The 19,228-nt window shown below is 42.2% G+C and overlaps 2 protein-coding genes and 1 long non-coding RNA gene across 4 annotated transcripts in view; all 3 read right to left on the reverse strand.

The window, feature by feature from the left end:
* Positions 1-580: 580 nt before the first annotated feature.
* On the reverse strand, positions 581-2,104 carry LOC131453143 (uncharacterized). Its single transcript, XR_009237892.1, has 3 exons — positions 1,968-2,104; positions 1,468-1,554; positions 581-1,255 (listed from the first exon to the last, which is right to left on the reverse strand). It is a non-coding gene; the product is annotated as an uncharacterized LOC131453143 (long non-coding RNA).
* Positions 2,105-2,994: 890 nt separating this feature from the next.
* atp6ap2 (ATPase H+ transporting accessory protein 2) lies at positions 2,995-8,944 on the reverse strand. Its single transcript, XM_058651922.1, has 9 exons — positions 8,818-8,944; positions 7,268-7,398; positions 7,047-7,175; positions 6,824-6,919; positions 6,584-6,721; positions 5,650-5,703; positions 5,407-5,556; positions 5,030-5,149; positions 2,995-3,842 (listed from the first exon to the last, which is right to left on the reverse strand). Exons 1-9 carry the CDS (start codon positions 8,891-8,893, stop codon positions 3,648-3,650), a joined length of 1,089 nt encoding a protein of 362 aa, XP_058507905.1. The 5' UTR covers positions 8,894-8,944; the 3' UTR covers positions 2,995-3,647.
* A 2,836-nt stretch (positions 8,945-11,780) lies between these two features.
* The window catches only part of bcor (BCL6 corepressor), a 36,695-nt gene continuing 29,247 nt past the window's right edge, over positions 11,781-19,228 (reverse strand). For both annotated transcript variants that reach the window (XM_058654862.1, XM_058654861.1), the window contains 5 exons: positions 15,651-15,817; positions 14,944-15,089; positions 13,328-13,405; positions 13,022-13,175; positions 11,781-12,924 (listed from right to left, as the gene is read on the reverse strand). In XM_058654862.1, the coding sequence (XP_058510845.1) occupies positions 12,594-12,924; positions 13,022-13,175; positions 13,328-13,405; positions 14,944-15,089; positions 15,651-15,817 (876 nt within the window). In that variant the 3' untranslated portion in view covers positions 11,781-12,593. The remainder of the gene's footprint in view (positions 12,925-13,021; positions 13,176-13,327; positions 13,406-14,943; positions 15,090-15,650; positions 15,818-19,228) is intronic.

A 19,228-nucleotide genomic window follows, 5' to 3' on the forward strand; every position in this document is an offset into this window, starting at 1 on the left:
AATTGGGAGCTGCAGTCGGTTAAAATCCTTCTTCATATGTGCTCACGTGTGCAACGGTCGTGTTGTGTTCGTCATGATACACGCTCCGTGTAGGAAAAGGTTCCTTGTCCGAGAAACCCTTTACTTGTACAGTGTTTCAAACTTCTTCCTCTGCTTTTCTGTTTGTATTATAATCCAACATATAGATTTAGAACGGTTTATAATGAATTAAGGATCAAATGTACACTTCTCCGGAAGCGTGAATATTTCTAAATACTCTAGTCAAAACTCTACTTGTGTACAGTGGAAATAAATTAGGTTTACAAAAACGAAACACCACAAAAAAAAAAAGGAGCTTTAGGGTTTAAAAAACAAAAACAAAACAAAAAACCTGTGGACAGGAAAGCTCAGCCGACCTTCTCCTATCATAGGGTATCAAAAAAAATGACATACAATGCAATTGCAGTCTCCCCATGGAACACAGATGAACAAACAAATATAATTGAATTTATTTGCTTGTTCATATACTGACAAGTACTTACGTTATGATTGTTAAATAAACATTACTCATTGCAAGAATTTAAAAACATTGAGCCAGTGGTAATTTTATCCCATTTATTGATACAACAGCATGAACATCAGGCCTGCTCAGCCCCTGGAGAGAGGTTTGTGAGCCGGCCTTCAAAAACCTGCAGTACACAAATGGATTAACAGCCTTTTTTCACAGGAAATATGACTAACCATATACATAACACAAAATATCAGCATTTATAGTACCCTATAATAATGTGCATTTTGTCACACAAAACAGAGAATAAACTGTTATTATTTGCATTTGTGTATTTTCCATGGCAAGTCAAATATCTGCTGTGAATTAGGGTTTAAGGTATATCATAAGGAGCTGGACACTGATTGCAGCACTGGCACTTATTGGAGATTACTAGAACAATTGCAGTTTAACAGAGAGAGTGTTTGCTCACTCTGTTTGGACAAAAAAGAATGTTGAACATTGTACTTAAGTATAGGTCTCTGTATAGAGAATGCACTCTTTCCATGTATTGCAAATGTACAAAGATGACAAACGAAAATCTTCCAGTGAATTGACCACACTTCTCAGTGTCCAGTCTTTAACCTCAGGGGCCACATACCACAGGGGCCACATCCATCTCTGAGGACATCCCTGACCTTGCAGGTCCACTGTCTCCTTCCTCCGATTCTGGCATCAGTGCAGCTGCTGGGGCGCTTTTTCAGGACCTGCGTAGCGCCTTCTTTTGAGCTAAGAAAAGAAGAAACACACAAATAAATCAGTGACGTGGAGTATAATACTCCACAAGCCTTCATACACAGTCCCTTTGCTTTGAATCATCCTAATCCTCATGACACAATGACCTGGTAAGATAAGAACAATAATGTGAGAGGTCACGCAGCAAAAATTACATCCAGGAACATAGCACTATGTTAATATTCAACATAAAGTCTTAAGCTTACCTTTAGCACTGCATGGTGTGGTAATTGGCTCCTCTGGTTGCTCCCCAGACACAGCAGTCCGGATCTTCCTCGCCACGTAGGAGCCGGCTAGGGTAGAAAACAAAAACATCTCAAGATGCAGACTAAGGTGTGTTCCAATAACAGGTCTTATAGGGTCATGCAATGCAGTTTATCAGGTTGCACACGTTTATACAGAATGGCCAATTAGTACATTCAGTGTATTGGTGTGGGGATTCTGTATCTTAAACCAATGTCTAACCTGCTTGGTAGATTAACCAATAATTCACTGTTGATTTTGTTATTGGATTTATTCAGAACATTTGCACCTCGTATGTAATGAAGTAGAAGTATACCGTATAAACGTACACAATTAGTTGTAAACAATGCAATGACAGTTGGAAAGAAAGAAAAGCTCACATTTCGCATCGACACTGGCGTGGTAAACTACAAATTGAATCCACCAAAATAACAATACGCATTTAAATATCAATAAAACCTACCTTTTATGATCAATCAGACCATTTTTTTGTTTTCTGTTTCACTCGCAGGGAAAATGAACTTTTCTGCTTCTGGTAATGCGTAGATTTCTGTTCACTTCCGTGTTTACCCCGTCTTTATAGTCTGGGGTCGGTGGTTGTTATAAAAGCACATAGCCAATAGGATCCAGAGGTTACTGTAAAAGGCGGGACCTTGAGCTGCGATCTGCACGCTGATTGGCATAGCGTGCAGATCGAACGAATAGCACGAACATGATGACTTGACAAAGATAAGGGCCGCTTCTCAATATCCATAATTGTCCGTACTTCTCCGTACTTGTGTACTCCCGTACTTAGCGAGTATGTACTCCAGTCGTACATACTTGCATACTTGGGTTTTGAGAAACGACCAAGGAGTCGAGTATGCTGTGTCGGCAGTGACGCCCTGAGAACTGAATCACTTCCATATTGCGTTTTGCTTGATTGTAAATCATATTTTCATAAACTTTCAGGAAGGGATTATACCTTTATTTCAGGAAATTTAAGAATACATTCACAAAACTCGGGCCACACGGTGGTGTAGTGGTTAGCACTCTCGCCTTGCAGCGAGAAGACCCGGGTTCGAGCCCCGGTTGGAACAAGGGCCTTCCTGCATGGAGTTTGCATGTTCTCCCCGTGTGTGCGTGGGTTCTCTCCGGGTACTCCGGCTTCCTCCCACAGTCCAAAAACATGCAATGTGGGGATAGGTAAATTGGACACTCCAAATTGACCATAGGAGTGAGTGTGAGAGTGAATGGTTGTTTGTCTCTATCTGTGTGTGGCCCTGCGATGGACTGGCGAACTGTCCAGGGTGTACCCCGCCTATCGCCCGATGTAGCTGAGATTGGCACAGCACCCCCCGCGACCCTCTGGTAGAGGATAAAGCGGTAGATGATGACTGACATTCACAAAACTCCTTTCAGGAAATAGTGGCCATAAATTAAGTTTTGTTAGCTTACTAAAGCACCTTGACACTTCTCAAAAGTAGACAATAACCACTATGATTCATGTATTCATTTATCAGGCATTTTATTGCAATTTACAGAGCTTCATTTGTCCATATCCATTCCCAATAAGCTTCATTATGATCAAGTTACTTAAGTTATCAACATATATTTATCATTTGGACCAACCTGAAATAAACACTACACACATCTTTTCACAATTTGAGTACAGCAGTTTGTCATACAGTTGTATTTGTATATTCAATATATACACACACACAGATTTTTATTTAACTTAACATTTTCACACTTCAAGACAAGCACAACAACTGCACACAAAAACCAGACAAATCTCATTCATGACATTTCAATAGATTTTTTTTTTACACAATAAAAATACAATTGCAATCAACAGGTCAAGGGGGGATTAAACGTTAGTGGTGATGATTTAAAATCATATGGAATGATGCGAGCCGTGAAGATGAATGAGGACATCCGACTTTGTTCGGTGTACACACAAATGGAGGATGATATCCAGTCACTTCAAGTAAGCAAATTTAAGAGCAAAATAGGAAATTTTTTTCCTGTTATTATGCCAGTACTGTAAACAAAGAGGTGACCCAATATTATGCTCCTTTTTCACTAAACAGAACCTCACACAGAAACACTGACAGTCACTACAGGGATCTAAGAGGACAGCTGGAGTGCTGATGGTGAGAATTTAATCCATCCTGATCTTCTGATTGGTCATCCTGTAGATGATGCTGTCATACCCCGGGTCCATGTTCCACAGGTTGTAAGCAGTAACAATGACAGCTAGTGCCAAAATGATCATCAGCCACAGGACGATGTTGAAGATAACGGCGTATTGGAAGTTGTACTTGTAGGCCAGGTTGTATGGGCTTCCGGGGTTACTCTAAAAAACGTAGCAGTCAAATCCACAGAGACAGAATCATTATCCCACTCTAAAAATATACTATTTATAAAGGCACACATACTAGGTAAAACAAATGCTGTCTAATACAACAGTCTTTCAACAGATCCCATCTTCATTAAGATATTTAATGCAATCATCAAGTGCTCCTCTGAAGCTCCCATTTGTGTGTATATATATATATATATATATATATATATATATATATATATGTGATTCCATCGTATGTTTATATTCTTTTCAGTTGCAATGTGGAAATGTGTCCCCCCCCCAAAAAAAACTGTTTTAGAAGTGCCAATTGACAACATGATCACTTTAGAATTATTTAGCAGCTGAATTGTTCTACATTATCCTGACAAATGTTTCCATCATTTAATTCCTGTTGACCGATTTTCCCTTGCATCCAAACAAGACTCCTACACTCTTTAGGGCTATCAAAACAGTCCACAGTCCAAAGACCATCATTGCAGGACTCATACCCCTCTCACCCTCATTCCTCTCACCACTTTATTATTAGAGTGGATGATCAAAGCATTCCCAGGTTCCAGACCAAAGTTGTAAAAAAATAAAAAGCATGGACTGGAGCTAGGTTTATACTTGATGTCAGGGGGACATAACGAACATGCCTGCTGTAAATAGTTCCAGTACAGATTTTTGACTTTTGCTTCAGCATCAGACTGGTGGTATATGATCAAGTTGTAATATATTGTTATCATATTCTCACAGTAAAAGTGTACAGTGTAAGAATTAGACCTGCAGTGTAATTGCTGTTTTTATGCTCTTTCTAAGTTGCAACTATGGGTGACGTCAGCCAAAAGATCTGATCTCTAGAATCATGTTTAGGCTGGCGCCATGTTAACATTTCACAACCAGAAGTTTAGAGGCGTCATCTGCACCCAGACTCCTATTGGACAATACCAGCTGTAAATCAGACTGGTGTCCACTCATATTTGCCCTACTTTATCATCAAATGTCCTGTGTTTACGGGCGTATATATCAAATGGGAAGGAGGCTCATTTCCCCATAGAATTCCATTCAAACAGACATTTTTTTTGCAACCAGCAGAGTCCCACCCTAGACAGGTGTGACTCTGCAGAAAGATCTGCAGGATCGCCTCAGGAACAATTCAGTTCAGTAAACAGTTAACAAGCAGGTTGCCTAAGACTTACGATCTGTTTAGACTCCAGGATTGAACGGGACTTCCTGGTCAAAGGAGCCTCAAAAGCCTTCACGGTCACAACCTCCACTACTGCACTGTTGCCATAGAGTGCATACACATCCTCTCCAAACTGCAATTCAGAAGACAAACACAAGGTTAAACTACTCATTGTTTTTTTTTTCCTTTTATAATGTTTTAATTGTAACATTTCTAAAACGACACCATTTGTAATTAGGAGGCCAATACAAGGGAGACTTGCCTAAAATCATCCAAGAAACTTGAACTCTAGCATTCTCCACTTTGCAATTTGCGAAGACAAAACATTACAATGAAAGAATAATGATGATTTTAGGAGATTTTGGTAATAGGGCCCCATATTCGAATTACCTTCTGCAGGACAGATGCAAGAATGGCAGTAGCATCGCGGTACTGTGGGGAATCTTTTCCATACAGGCGACTCAGCTCCTCCAAACCAGACAGTTCCAGTGAGTACAGGTCAGGAGAGTGGTCCTTGGCCAAATGTTTGTGTCTCTGTAGCTACAAGATGAGCATAGGAAAAAGACATGAGAGTCTGGCCCAACAGAGAACTATTATTTTCAGGGGGAAAATAGATGAGCCAGGTTGACTTACAAGAGCTGTGATGTCATGCAGAACTTGAACCTCAGACAGGAAGAGCAGATCAGCCTGCGAAGCAAAACAACAGGCATAAGAATGTCAAAACACACTTTGCATCATGGTGTAGTCTAATTTAAGTATATATGTGATATGGTGATGTATTATAAAGTCGCCACCTGGACCCATCATGCCTAGTGCCTACTGTACAAGCCTGTGGGGGCAGTACTATGACCTGGGGTTGCTGCAGTTCAGGTCTAGGTTCAGCGACATTTTGTGACCAAAGAATGATGTCAGCTGACTACTCGAATGACCAGATCAATCCATCAATTTTTTTTTTCTTCCCTGATGGCACGAGCATATTCCAATATTACAATGCCAGGATTCATCGAGCTCACATTGTGAGAGAGAGCCTGAGACATCATTTTCACACAAGGATTGGCCACCATAGAGTCCAGACCTTCACCCCATTGAGAATCTTTGGGATGTGCTGGAGTAGGCTTTGCGCAGCAGTCCAACTCTCTCATCATCAATACAAGATCTTGGTGAAAAATGAATGTACCACTGGAAATAAATCTTGTGACATTGCAGAAGCTTATTGAAACAATGCCACAGCGAATGAGTGCCGTAATCAAAGCTAAAGGCCGTCCAACGAAATATTATAGTGAGACACTTTTTTTTAGGTGGCAACTTTTTTTTGGCCAGGCAGTGTATGATGTACTACCTGACTAAAGTGCATGATGATATGCATTCGAGAAAAACACTAGATGAAGCATCACCACATGAGATACCTCAAAACATTCACCTTAAATTGAAAAGGAACATAGATCAATCCAAAATAAAACGATTCAATTCAATTTTTTGCGATTTATTAACTGCGTTACTTCACTTGCAATTTACAATTTAAAAATGATTACTTGTTCAGCCTTCAAGTTGACCAATAGGAACTGACCTCTGCATTTCTGCTAAGGAAGTTGAGTGGCAGGGAAGCCAGCACGGAACCATCCTGGGACAGACGGGCCCGAATCTGCTGCAAGGTGACCGGTAAGTCCTCAAACACTGCATTGGCCTTTCCCAGCATATACAGCCTCTGAAAGACATAACAGGAATTTAAAAAAAAATTTTTTTTTAAATATATATATATATTATTTCACAGATGTTACCTTGTTCATTCTCAGTATATTTTCCTTACCTCCTCACTAGGTGCCAGCTGCAGCACTACAGGAGTGTCCTCAGCAAACAGAGAGTGGACTGTCTCTGCAACACTATCCAAGGTGAAGGGCACCGGCTACAAGAAAGATGATGATACGCTTAAAAACTGAGGCATTTTGTCAAAATTGTTTTTCCAGTCTTCAGTTATTTTTACAACACAGCATATATGTGACCACTTGAGGCCCAACTTCACTCTGACTCACATTCTCCAAGGGGTAGGAGGCCACACTCTGAGGCAGAGCCAAGCTATCTACTCCTCTCACCACCACCAGTACATTAGCTCTGGGACGCTGAAACAACGGACCAGCCTGAAGGCCTGGCCAGGACAAATCCTGCATGAAAGACCAAGCACTGTGAATATAGACAAGGCTGGCACAGTTACAAAAACAAAATTAAATAAAAAATATTTGCAGTAACAAAGCACCTCCTTAACAGAGAAGCCCATGGTAACGGCCACCAGGTCAGGGATCTTTTCTCCAGAGACAGGCCAGTCTCCCTTCTGAAAGGACACAAACTCTGGAGCCTGCAGCACTGTTAAACTATCGCCATGTACACCTGAGAGGAAAACACAAAACACAAAACACTTTACTCAATAAAAACAAAGATGGGAAAAAAGAAGACACAAATAGTTTCTTAAGCTAAATGACTTGTCAAGACCTTACCCATTTTTTTATATTTAAATCATAGCCAACTTCATTAGAAAAATTGACGTCCAAGACTTGGATTATTTTATCCACTATCTGAAACTCAGCATCCAAATTTTTTTTTATACTATTGGGCAGCCCAGATAACAGCAGTTATTTATTGGTCCTCAAAAACCCCAAAACCCTGGGTACAAATAAGAAATACCTCTACATCTCCATTACCTCTGAAGCTCCATCTGTACTCAACTTCCCTGAAAAACCTGGTCAAAATGTACCCACAACCCATTGGTCTAAAATAGTATAGAAATATGGTACATAGAACAAGTGCATCTATACACAGACTTGGTCAAGTAGAAATATATTATCTCTTTGTACACTTCAGCCTTAATATCATGTTGCATTCATTGGAAGAAAACAATGGCACCTAAAGTAGGGCTGTGGTTTAAAAAAATATGTCTAATTGTCTAGCTATGGAAAAACTATCTCACTTGATCATCTTGAACATTTTTGTATTAAATTTGGGGACACCACTCTATATAACGAAATCCACTCTATATATCTATATAAGAACTGACAATTATACATAGTTTATAATGTACATGTTTAGTATTACTGTGTCTCTCACTGCACTGGTTCACACTCCTCCCTTCCTCTGCTGATGTTGTGCAGCAATATATTGTATATATAATATACAATATACTATGTCATTTCTGACATGGTCTCTCACATTGATGCGTTAATTATAAGAAACAAACACGAGCACTGACTGAATTTCACGGGTCAGAGTAAAAACTTAACAGTGCTGTGTGTGGAAGGAGGAATGAACCCGTGACAGAGAACTAGTGACGGATGCTGAAGAGGAAGTACCGATCATATGACTAGACACTTCTACTATCGGTTAGCAACTGGCTAGAAAGAAGCAAATAAATGCATTTCTCCTTCATATAAATAGGAAGATAACGAATATGTCAACAGAGCGGTTTCATCCAGAGTGCTAGCTTTTAAGATGCCCTAAAGCGCTATGTGAATGTTAGCAACAGGATAGATCCGGCAGTTAACCGTACAGTATAACTCCCATATATATATATATATATATTACATTTAAATCCATAGTAATATAGCAAGGTTATGTCTCACGTTGTCATCCATATCGAAGACAGTAATAAACCAAACATATGACACGATCGGCAAGCTAAAGGACAATGCTAACGACGATGCTAGGTGGCTACATGGAGCGATATTATTAGATCTAAATTGACATGAGGAGGAAAAGGCTGTCCATCCAAGGAAAAACGCAAACAGTGCGTTTCTGTCACTACACATTTCTTACCAGTCGAAGCAAGGCAGCAGAGAACAAGCGCCACGGAGAAAACAGACTCCATCCTTCGCCAGTTCGTCAGCGACATCTTTCTCCTCGATCAGGCAGAGATCAGCTGACCTGATGTCACGACGCCGCAACGTGTGACGTCACGACGTACAGCTGACGTTTAAAAATAAGTAAATAAAATAAAATGACCTATTAATTATTAACAGGTTTTACTCTTAATCTTTAAATGGACGATATTACTTGGATTTATTGAGAATTTGATTAGATATTTGGGGCAAATTAATGTGTGTGTTGACTTTGAAGTAAAAATAAAAAAAAAGTTCCCCAAATCAATAAATACATATTTACATACATTACATTTACCAGTGTCACTTGTTTAAACAGCTTAAATATATTTTTAATAACTAAATGGTTTATTTCATAATTTAAAAAAGATAATAATATACTGATTTCTGCTGCAGTGGAAGTAAATGATGTCTTGACCACTCAAACAAACAATTCCTATACTACTAATTATTTACACAGTCACTGCTGTATCTAGCTGTACTTCACAGTACATTCTACTTTAGAGTACATTGTACTTTACAGTACATTGTTGTCATGATGGTAAGAAAAAAACAAAGGAAGTAAGACCAATTAGTTCATCGTCCTGCAGTGGCACAAAACACAAGCAAGTTATGTGAGAACAGCCTGGGCAACTTTGGATTCTTGTGAGATGAAAGTCCTGCAAACCCCATCGCGATGGTTTGAAGTGCAACACATATGTGGAAACTTCTTTGAATGTCTTACACACCTAGTTAGTCATAAAACAATTCATTTCTCAAACTACTGTATATTAATGCAGGAAAATGCAATAGACCATATAGTAACAACCGCATATAACTGTAGTGACAATCATTTTGGGGTCTACTTGCTGCCGATCTAATGCATTTTACTGAAAAATAGAATGTTCCTGTGTAGATTCTCATTCATCCAGGTTAACAATTTTCTAAATTTCATTCAATCAGTAGTAAACTGCACATCTACAAGTCCGGTTGCTCCTAATTCAATGACGTTTGGAGAAAGTCAGTAGGCAAAGTTCCTGGACAGAAGAGCTAACTTTGCTGACCTAGCAATGTAGTGAAGTATCTACACCTCAGTGATATGTATGTCCTTCCTTTCACTTTCATTTATAAACCATAATGGCTTATGCACAGAGCTAAGCTTTTATGTCTAGAATTACATCCTGATGCCCAGTAAGGGCAGTGGTTGATGTTGAGTGTGACCGACCTGTACCCTCTGCCTCAGGATGACTCTGTCTGTGATTTTAGTGTTGTGGTTGAGAAACTACAGTCTGACGGGTCATACTCTTTTCATCAGCACCTCTGACAGCACTCCAGCACTGACTACCTTTTAAAAAGCTCTGTTATCATTGCAAGTAATTGAGATGAATATTCATGTGGCAAGTTCTTTGTATATTTTTCTCGCATTAAAGTAAGTCTTAGACTTATCTCAGAGCCAGACTCAAGTCTGCATCCTCTCTTTCGTTGGGAAATTTATCCAGAGGTCTATTCATGCCCCAAAGGACTAGATCTATCATGTCCCTTCTCAAATGCTGCATTGTATTGTGGACCAGCGAAAACCTCAGCATTGAGCAGTCTGCTCTTTGTACCCTCTCTGCAGATATAAGGGCAGTTAGAAATTTAATTTCGAGTCGGTTTAGCTTGTTAGGCTCGTCTTTGGTTCAGTCATCATTTATGTGTGACGTCCTTACAGCCTCTGAAGTCCAGCTCTTCAGTGCCTGACTGGACACGTTCATACGTAATACGTATAGATAAAGAGCTGATTTACAGCACAGTGAGGATGTGGTGGAAACTGTGCCAGATTAATTTACTGGGGGGCTGTTGGCCAGCGTGAACAACCCCCAACCCTTGATCCAATGCAAGGATTAGAGTTAGAGCGTTGTTGAGTACAGATTCACTGGCCACTTTATTAGGTATAACAGTTCAATGCAAATATCTAATCGGCCAATCACATGGCAGCATTTAGGCATGTAGACATGGTCAGGGTGACCTGCTGAAGTTCCGGTCAAGCATCAGAATGGAGAAGAAAGGTGATTTAAATGACTAGCTGTTAGTGCCAGACAGTTTAAATAGTTCAGAAACTGGGCAGTTGAAGGGATTTGGGCTTGTAGTTGCAGGATAGGTCAAGGCCTGAGGTGCCCAACCCCTCATTGGTCCTGCTCCCAGTTTGTGTTCACTACTGGTGTGTGATAACAATGGGTTAAATGCAGAAGTAAAAATTACCATCACAGATTAGTGTGTGTATAATTATAATAAATTGGGATTTTCATGTGACAATTCCATAGGGCCAGATTTGTCATGGCCTTTACAGGTCATGACAACCATCTCTATGGTTGACAGAGAGTGATCAGAAGCAGTGAGAGTAAGGGGAAAAAAAGGGGAAAATGCTGTTTTGATGCCAAAGGTCATAGAATGACCAGACTTGAGGTAGAAAGGTAGCTCACACTGGGTGTCCTGTGTACAAAATAAAGTAGTAAGTAACTGTTTATGAAATGAATAGATTTTTGTTATTTTTAGTGACTTTAAAATAACTTTTATTTCAGTTTTACTTAAAAACATAAATACATTAACAAACGCTAGATATAGCAGAGGCTATCATCTAAAAATCGTTTTGGACACTGGAGGGCGCTCCAAGCCACAACTTCTTTTCCTGCTCACAGCAGCAGCAGTAAATGGGTGCTCATGCGCTCCATTTGCAGTTGCAGCAATAAATTGCATGATGCCTACAGTACATAAATATTCCAAAAGATGGCAATATAGGATTTGGTTGGGGATCACGCCACGATGACGCACAGGCAAAGCACATCATATCCTGGGCAAGAATATATTTGACAGCCCCCAGCAAAACTGATCAAAATTCTGTTCGAGTCACCAGCACGGACACAATGATCGGCAGGAACCAGGTTTCATCTTGCAGTTTGTATATTTATTTTAAAGCAACTTCTTTTGTAAAATATAAATACAAATTATGAGATATTTTAATTACAAAATTAAAACAAAAATGAACACACCAAAATTACTTTACTGCAGTAGCCTCCCTGTTATTTACAAGCTCTGTGCAGAGGGGGTGAATATCAACATTATCTTAAAACTTTATTATACAAACAATTTTGTAGTTTTGCATGTTAAATTACAGACTAAACAGGAAGCAACATTTCAGCTTTCTTTGAAAAAACAACAAAAAAGATACAACCAAGAACCCCTACGGCTCAAGCCAGTGCTTAAGTCTGAGGAAGAAAAAAAAAACAGGACATCATGTGCTTCCTATAAACACAAATACCACATTCAATAGCACTATCTCGGTACTATCCTGTACAGCTACACACATGAACAATGTGCTGCACGCCCACACTCTTGCTGACAACACTCGGTTATACAAAATCTTTCAGGTGTCGTCATGAGCAACTTTCAAAAGAAAAGACTCTCGCTATTTATATATAATTATTCACTTATACATATATTAATTTATAAAAATAAGACCATTATTAAGTCTACATAGCCACAAACTTATTTATCCTCATTTAAAGGAGGGGAATATCTGAGCAGCCCGGTCAGCCAGCAGGTCAAGCCATCTGTACAGTGCACCAGTGCTGGTCCAGAACATGGCCGAAGCACGGGAGCTAAGGGTCAGGCTAAGGCATCATCATCACCCCTGGTTAGATTTAAAGCAAGCTTGAGTCAGAAAAGATCAAGGTCCAGGTTTAGAGGTCCAAGGGGTCAGGATGAGTATAGCTTGCCAACAGTTTTGATTTTGTCCTTCAGTTTGTCCCCTGGGTGGTCCCAGCGGTCATCCAGACACTCCAGTGAGGAGCCCAGCAGGGCGGCCAGCTCGGCACTGTCCTCCACCAGGTCTAAAAGCTCCTTGCTGTCCGGATGGAAGCCCTCCAGCTCCTCAGGGCAGGAGAAGAGCTGCGACAGAGAGGCTTGCTGGTAAAACTCTGCCTCTGCCACCGTCACCACTTCCATGTGGGGGAAGGCCTGCCGGAAACCACGAGCCGACATTCTCAGCCGACGAAGCACGTCAGACAGTAGCAGCCAGTTTCTAGGCCTAAAAAAAGGGGGGAAAAAATCAATCAATATTAATGGATGACGGACAAGAGGCAGAGAAATACACAGGTGTGTCTGCTGTTGAAATCAAAGCTCACCCTTGGGAAAGGGACACCTGGATGTTGTAGCAAGGCAGCAGAGGTCGGTCAGAGAACTCAAATTCGAACACCTCCCTTTTGTCATCCTCATCCTCATCCTCTGGGCCTGGTGGGTCAGCCAGGATGTCGTAGATCCCGCCTTCTTCACTAGACTCTAAAACACAAAACAGGCACACACAGATCACTTACTTGTCACAGAAATCACAACGACATATACAGTACACATGTGTACTTCTCAAAGCTGTATAGCAAAAAAATACACAAAAATAATTAAATCACACACTAATAGCACTTTGTAGTACTCACCACACACAGCGCTGCCATAAAATTCCCAGTAAAGTCCTGGGTCGTCATCCAGGCGGCCCTGAAGGTCAGCAAAATAATCTATGGAGAGAAGAGAGGAGCAAATTCCTGTTATTCAAGAGCTGGAGCCCCAGGGACAGGCAGCAGGGCAAATAGGGCAAACACCAATTGCCCTTGGAGATTACAGCAGAAAAATGGAAAAGAGCACAGTGAAACAGAGGAGGAGAAAGAGGAGGGGCAGTGTCAAGAGAGAAAAGAGAAACAAACAGAGCAAATGTTTTGGGGGGGGGGGGGGGGGCGCGGGGGATGATGGTCAGGGGCCAGCGGCTGTACCGGGGGGAAGCGAGCGACCGTCTCCGCTGGGTTAGAGCTGGCTCAGTTCAGAGCAGGGCTACAGACGGCTGCCAGGAATCAAACAAGAACCACACACAGTCGCTGCCTGCACACACACACCACACAGAGCGAGCGAGATGGAAACAAACAAGCAGAGGGAGCTGGGTAAGCACACACAGCAAGAGCCAAGTGTGTATTCAGCACACACACGCACGCACACATGCAGAGTGAGAGCTGGGCTTTGTGCCAGTGCTGAGGCGTGGGGCGTCTGGCGTGTGTTTGGAGGGATTAACGGCCTCCAGATGAGTGGGACCAGGTGGAGGGAGGGCAGCAATCTCCCCCTCTCACTCATTTTCCCTGGTGCTCGATCTCTCTCTCTCTCTCTCTCTCTCTCTCTCTATCTATCTCTCCCCTGCTCTGTCAATCTAGCAGCCATCGATCTATCCATCCACACTCGTCTCAAAATTCGACGCCGTCTTTCCAGCTGTCTACATATGAATCTCCCTTTTGCTCTAAAGCTGTTCGCCTTTCTGCCGACTTACACCTGTTCATTTCCCTCTTTCTTTGCTCTCATCTCCTGCGCCTGTCTTTTTACTAAATCCACACACACGTCATCAATTTCACCTTCTTTTAGGTGTTCATGTATTAGTTACAGAGGAAGCGCGAGCCTCTGTGCGCTCCCATGTCGTCCTCGTAAAGACTGTGTTTCCACTACAAACACTCAGGCGAGCCCTCTGAACAGACCACGTCAGACTCTAGCGTGGCAGCCTCATGAAAAGACACACGCACACATACAAAAGCAGAGTCTCCAGCCAGAGTGAAGCCCGTTTCCACACGTAAGCAGAGCAAACACAGTTGGCGTTGCTAGGTAACCAGATAGAGGAGCTCAGAGGCGGCAGCACGCACCCCGGCGGGCTGAGACTCCCTGTCTAACAGGTGGTCAAGGCAGGGGTTGGGAGTGGGTTTAGGTTGGGGAGGGGGCCAGAGGAGAGAACAGGACAGCAGATCTAGTGGCAGAGGGTGAGGATTTAAAAACAGAGACACGTACACACAGGTTGCACAAAGGTCAGCAGAGACAGAACAAGATTGGGGGCATTTGGTAAGTCCTATGTGTTATTTGTCAAAGGATTAATGATGCAATTTACAGCTTCAAAATGAAGCTTTCTTATTTTAAAGATCCACTAGATTTGAAATTCTGTGATTTGCAAGATGAACTCACTTGAACAATTGTCCTCACTTGTTGTATTGTATTGTGACAAGACTAAAAAGCCAGCAGGGGATCTTACCAGTCAGGAAGCGCTCCATGCTGTCACTGTGTGTCATCCTGAGGAGGCCACGGCCAGAGTATGTGGCCAGCGTAGGGTCGGCACCGTAGGACAGCAGAACTCGCACTACGTCCAGGTGGTCATTCTCCACGGCATCATGAATTGGTCTAGATCAACATACATGTATTAATTTCAACCAAATACAAATGGCAACAACACTGAAAATATTTTAGTCGTTTAAATATGCCGTGAGTTGCATTAAACCGTCACCCTGAAGGGATACTTTTTAATATTAACTATATTCATCCATTTCAAGTTCTCTTAAACTACCATTAAATTCACGATTATAAGACTACCATTCTTCCCACCAAGGATCTCACTACAGCTCTGTAATACAACCAATATTGAAAAATGTTTTAATAAATAAGAGCTTAACTTAAGACCTGTGCACAGCCCTTATGAACAGACGCCCTACTGTAAATTTTAATACGCGCTTTGAACGTGGTTGGCCTTTTCCACTGAAAACTGCAGCTAAATCTGTCAAATCACTGCTCTTGCCAAAAAACATGTTTAAAAAATCCCCGAATTTTCCTAACGAGCTAGCTCAAATAACTTAATTGAGGACAACGTCCTGGCTTGCCCTATTCCGACACGTCGAAAAAGCTCTGTTCCTAATTTGTATTACACATATGAGACATTGCTGTGTTTGTCTGAGTGTCTTTGTTTACCTGGTGCCATCCTGTGCACTACAGTTGATGTCGGCGCCGTAATCCAGCAGGTGTTGTACTATGCTGAGCCAGCCGCGGGCACACGCCTCATGGAGAGCGCAGTAACCGGCGTAGTCTCTGTGATTCACCTCACACACTCTGTTCTCCAGACAGTACAGCACCACCTCCTGAGGAGAGCAAGCACAGAAGGAGAGAATGGTTCAGACTAGGATATTGTGTGTGTGTGTGTGGACAAACCAAAGAAAAACAAGACATACACACACAAGCCAGACGAAACACACACTGACAGTGCTTCCCTTTACAGTTCCTTTGGGGGAGAAATTGGGGAAAAGAGGAACTGACTGTGTTCCTGCGCCAAACAAACCCGCACACTCGCACACAAAAATGCTCCATAATAGTAAAGCTGGCACCAGCATCAGGAAACTAGAATGTGTCTCAACTGTGTTTAGCCTGCCAGAATCAGCTTGCACACGTACGAGGGTGTGTGAACGTTCGCGTGTGTGTCGTGGTTGGGCCTGGTTGCCACTGTGGCAGCCAGCTCCGATAGTTGGGCTCTGAACAAAGCATAAAAGAAGCGGAACACAGAGATTTTATAGACGTGCTGGAAGCGTTTTCTTTGGTCTCAGGCTTTGACAGTTGGGCATCCAAGCACTAAGTAGTCAGACAGGTTTTTATTGCAGCGGAGCGGTGTCTGCTGCTGTTCAACAGAGGAGTCAGAGAAATAGAGAGCAGCCGTACAGTGTGGTGATGTGGGGACTTTCCTATCAAGAGTGAGCTCGAGATGAGCTTATATGATACTCCACACTGGTCAGATACTGCTCGAAATCACATTGGATCATATTAGATGTAAACAGTAAAAATCACCTACAATTATTTAATAGGAGAGACACGAACCACCACTGCTGTGTGATGAAAATGCGAGTGAATGTCTGTCACACGTCTTTTCTTTTTTTTTTATTGATTAAAAAGACTGTAAAGGACTGATATTGCTATTGCCACATACTCAAGGTTGTGATATTTGGACACAAAAAAGTAGTATTAAGCCAAACCCTGGACTGTGCATGGATGTTTGTGTGAAGATGTAATTTTGAACTAAATTCATAAAAAAAACACCTACATTTCATAAATAATTTTAAATATGCATTTATGCAAGACTCATACATGCAGATGCACTCCTCTGTCCTGCTAACAGTTCAGTGCCGAGGGGACGTGAGCTTCTCATCTGAACCTTGGGAAGGACTGCAAACTTCCATTTCTATGCTAATTCCAGCCTGCCGTCTCGTCCAAGTGTTTATCTCCCTCACCCCTCTCTTTCAGCACGCGGAGTATAGAGGGAGAAAGAGGGAAGGAAAAGCAGGCAATTGAGAGAAAACAGACTGAGAGAAGGATGTGTGGAAGGTTAGAGAGGGTGGAAGGATGGGGAGAAGTGAGAGGCAACACCCCAGCAGATGACAGATAAATGAATCTGTGGATGAAATCTGCCCGCACTGTCCTCTGGGCTGAAGCTGATAATAACACAAGATGAAAGGGTGGGGTGTAACGGATGGTGGTGGCAGTGCAAAGTGGGGGGTGCAGTGATAGGAGTGATACAGAGGACGATCAGGGGACAGGAAAGGAGGAAGAGACAATGAGGAAAGGGGAAGAAGTAGAGCGCTGGATCAAGGGAAAGAGCATGTGTGAGCAAGACAAAGTGCAAGGGGAAAAAAAGAGAAAGGGGGAGTGGGGGAGTGGGACGACGCTCCAACTGGTTTTCACCCACTGCCAACACTCTGACTGCCGGAGAGAGATTCAGGAGCTCTGTAGTGAAGCTTCCCTCTGGGGGATTCCATTCGCTGTGTGCATGTGTGGCATATGTGTGTGTGTGTGTGTGTGTGTCTGTCTGTCTCTGTGAGAGAAAGAAAGTGTTGGAGAGACTGACGGCAAGAGCTATTGATATGCAGCCTGCCTGGGCGTGCGTGCATGTGTTTGCGTGCTCATGTGTATTTTTGTGGCGCTGAGGAGTTGGTGTGCGTGTGTGGCTGCAGAGGAGGCGTAGCGCTAAAACCTCCGGAGCCGTGTTTAATATCGCTGGGAGAGAGCGAGGAGCTTAGCACGAGAGCCCCAGCTTCCCGCCAGACACACACACACACACACACACACACACACACACACTCCTCCGCAGTAAAATAAGACACCGCTCCCCCCCCTCCTCTCCCGCGTGCTCTTTCCCTCCGTCTTCTAATCTCCCTCTCTAGAATGCTTCCCTGCACTCGCCTGCAATCAATGCATCACTCAGACGTTTAACCCCTTGCAGCGCTGCCTTGTATGCCGCTCACATACACCAGATGTGTTTGTGTGTGAGACTTTCCCTGTAAGATTAGAGCCAATATTCTACACAGTTAAGTTTTTACATGCCCTGACAAGTGAAACGTGCATATGTTTGTGAGTGCGTGTGCCAGCCTCTTGTTAAATGTGCTGGGGTAAAAGAGGAAGCCTGAGAATAGAGTCTCTCATGATGTCAGACTCCGAGCAGAGCGGGTTTCCATCGACCTGTTTTTAGGCGCATTTTTTTTTTTACTGTGCTTTAACAACCCCCAATTTTAGAAGATTTGGGTTACGATTTACATTTTAATGAAAACCTAGCGATCCATAGACACACCCGCTTCTTGTAAACTACTAAAACAATGAAGAAAGGTGCTGAATGCTTGATGAAATAACAACTTCTTACAGGGTTAAGTAGCTTTGTGGTGGTTGAGCTAATTACTAAAGGTAGGGCCCAATGCTAGCTGACTTAACACAGCTAGCTAACTTATAAGAAAGTGAGCTAACTCAGAATAAAACGGGTCAAAATGGCAAATATTTGGAAAAGGCTGCATTTGTTTAGACCAGAGTATAGACCAAATGGATTGAGTCTCTGGGTCCAGATAGTGAAGCCAATGCTGAAGTGCCTGAAACCTTCACTTTTTTGAATGGCCCCTAGGAGGAGGTGACACTAGATATGTCATTCTGCATGATGTCCATTTTGTAAATTATAGTCCCTTTCAAAATCAAATAGGTGATTATGGTTTACAAAAACAGAAGAGTAGAATGACACTGGACAAACTGCTAAACTCAAGGTATCAAAATGGCAGTTTACAAACCAATGGGTGAGGGTTGCCAATTGGTATAAAGGGATAATGACACACTTTAGTCATGGAGCTGTTAAACTGTGGCATGGTGGGGAAGAGTATTTTGAGTATGAATTTTAATAGTTTAAATACAGCTAATAGGATAGCTTGGACTCTGTGGGTGTGTGGTTCCTTCAAAGGTTGGCCCTGTCAAGACTCTTTGCCCATGGTCAAAGGTGCAAATTTGCAAGTCACAGATCCAAAGTTGAATTTTAAAAAGGTCAGGTTGGGTTTACTTTACCTCGGTGAGTAAATCCACAAATTGCGGTAATTTAAAGGTAGAGTTTTATATCACGGACGATGGTGCGACTGGGAACTTAAAATGCAATCCTGTGTCTCTCTTTGTTTGGATCATACAGGGATTTGAGGAGTGAAATCAAAAGAGATTTGTGGGAGGAGAATAAATGACAGACTGCACCTTTATCGGAGCTT

The sequence above is a fragment of the Solea solea genome, chromosome 2, assembly GCF_958295425.1.
Source record: "Solea solea chromosome 2, fSolSol10.1, whole genome shotgun sequence".
Lineage (NCBI taxonomy): Eukaryota > Metazoa > Chordata > Actinopteri > Pleuronectiformes > Soleidae > Solea > Solea solea.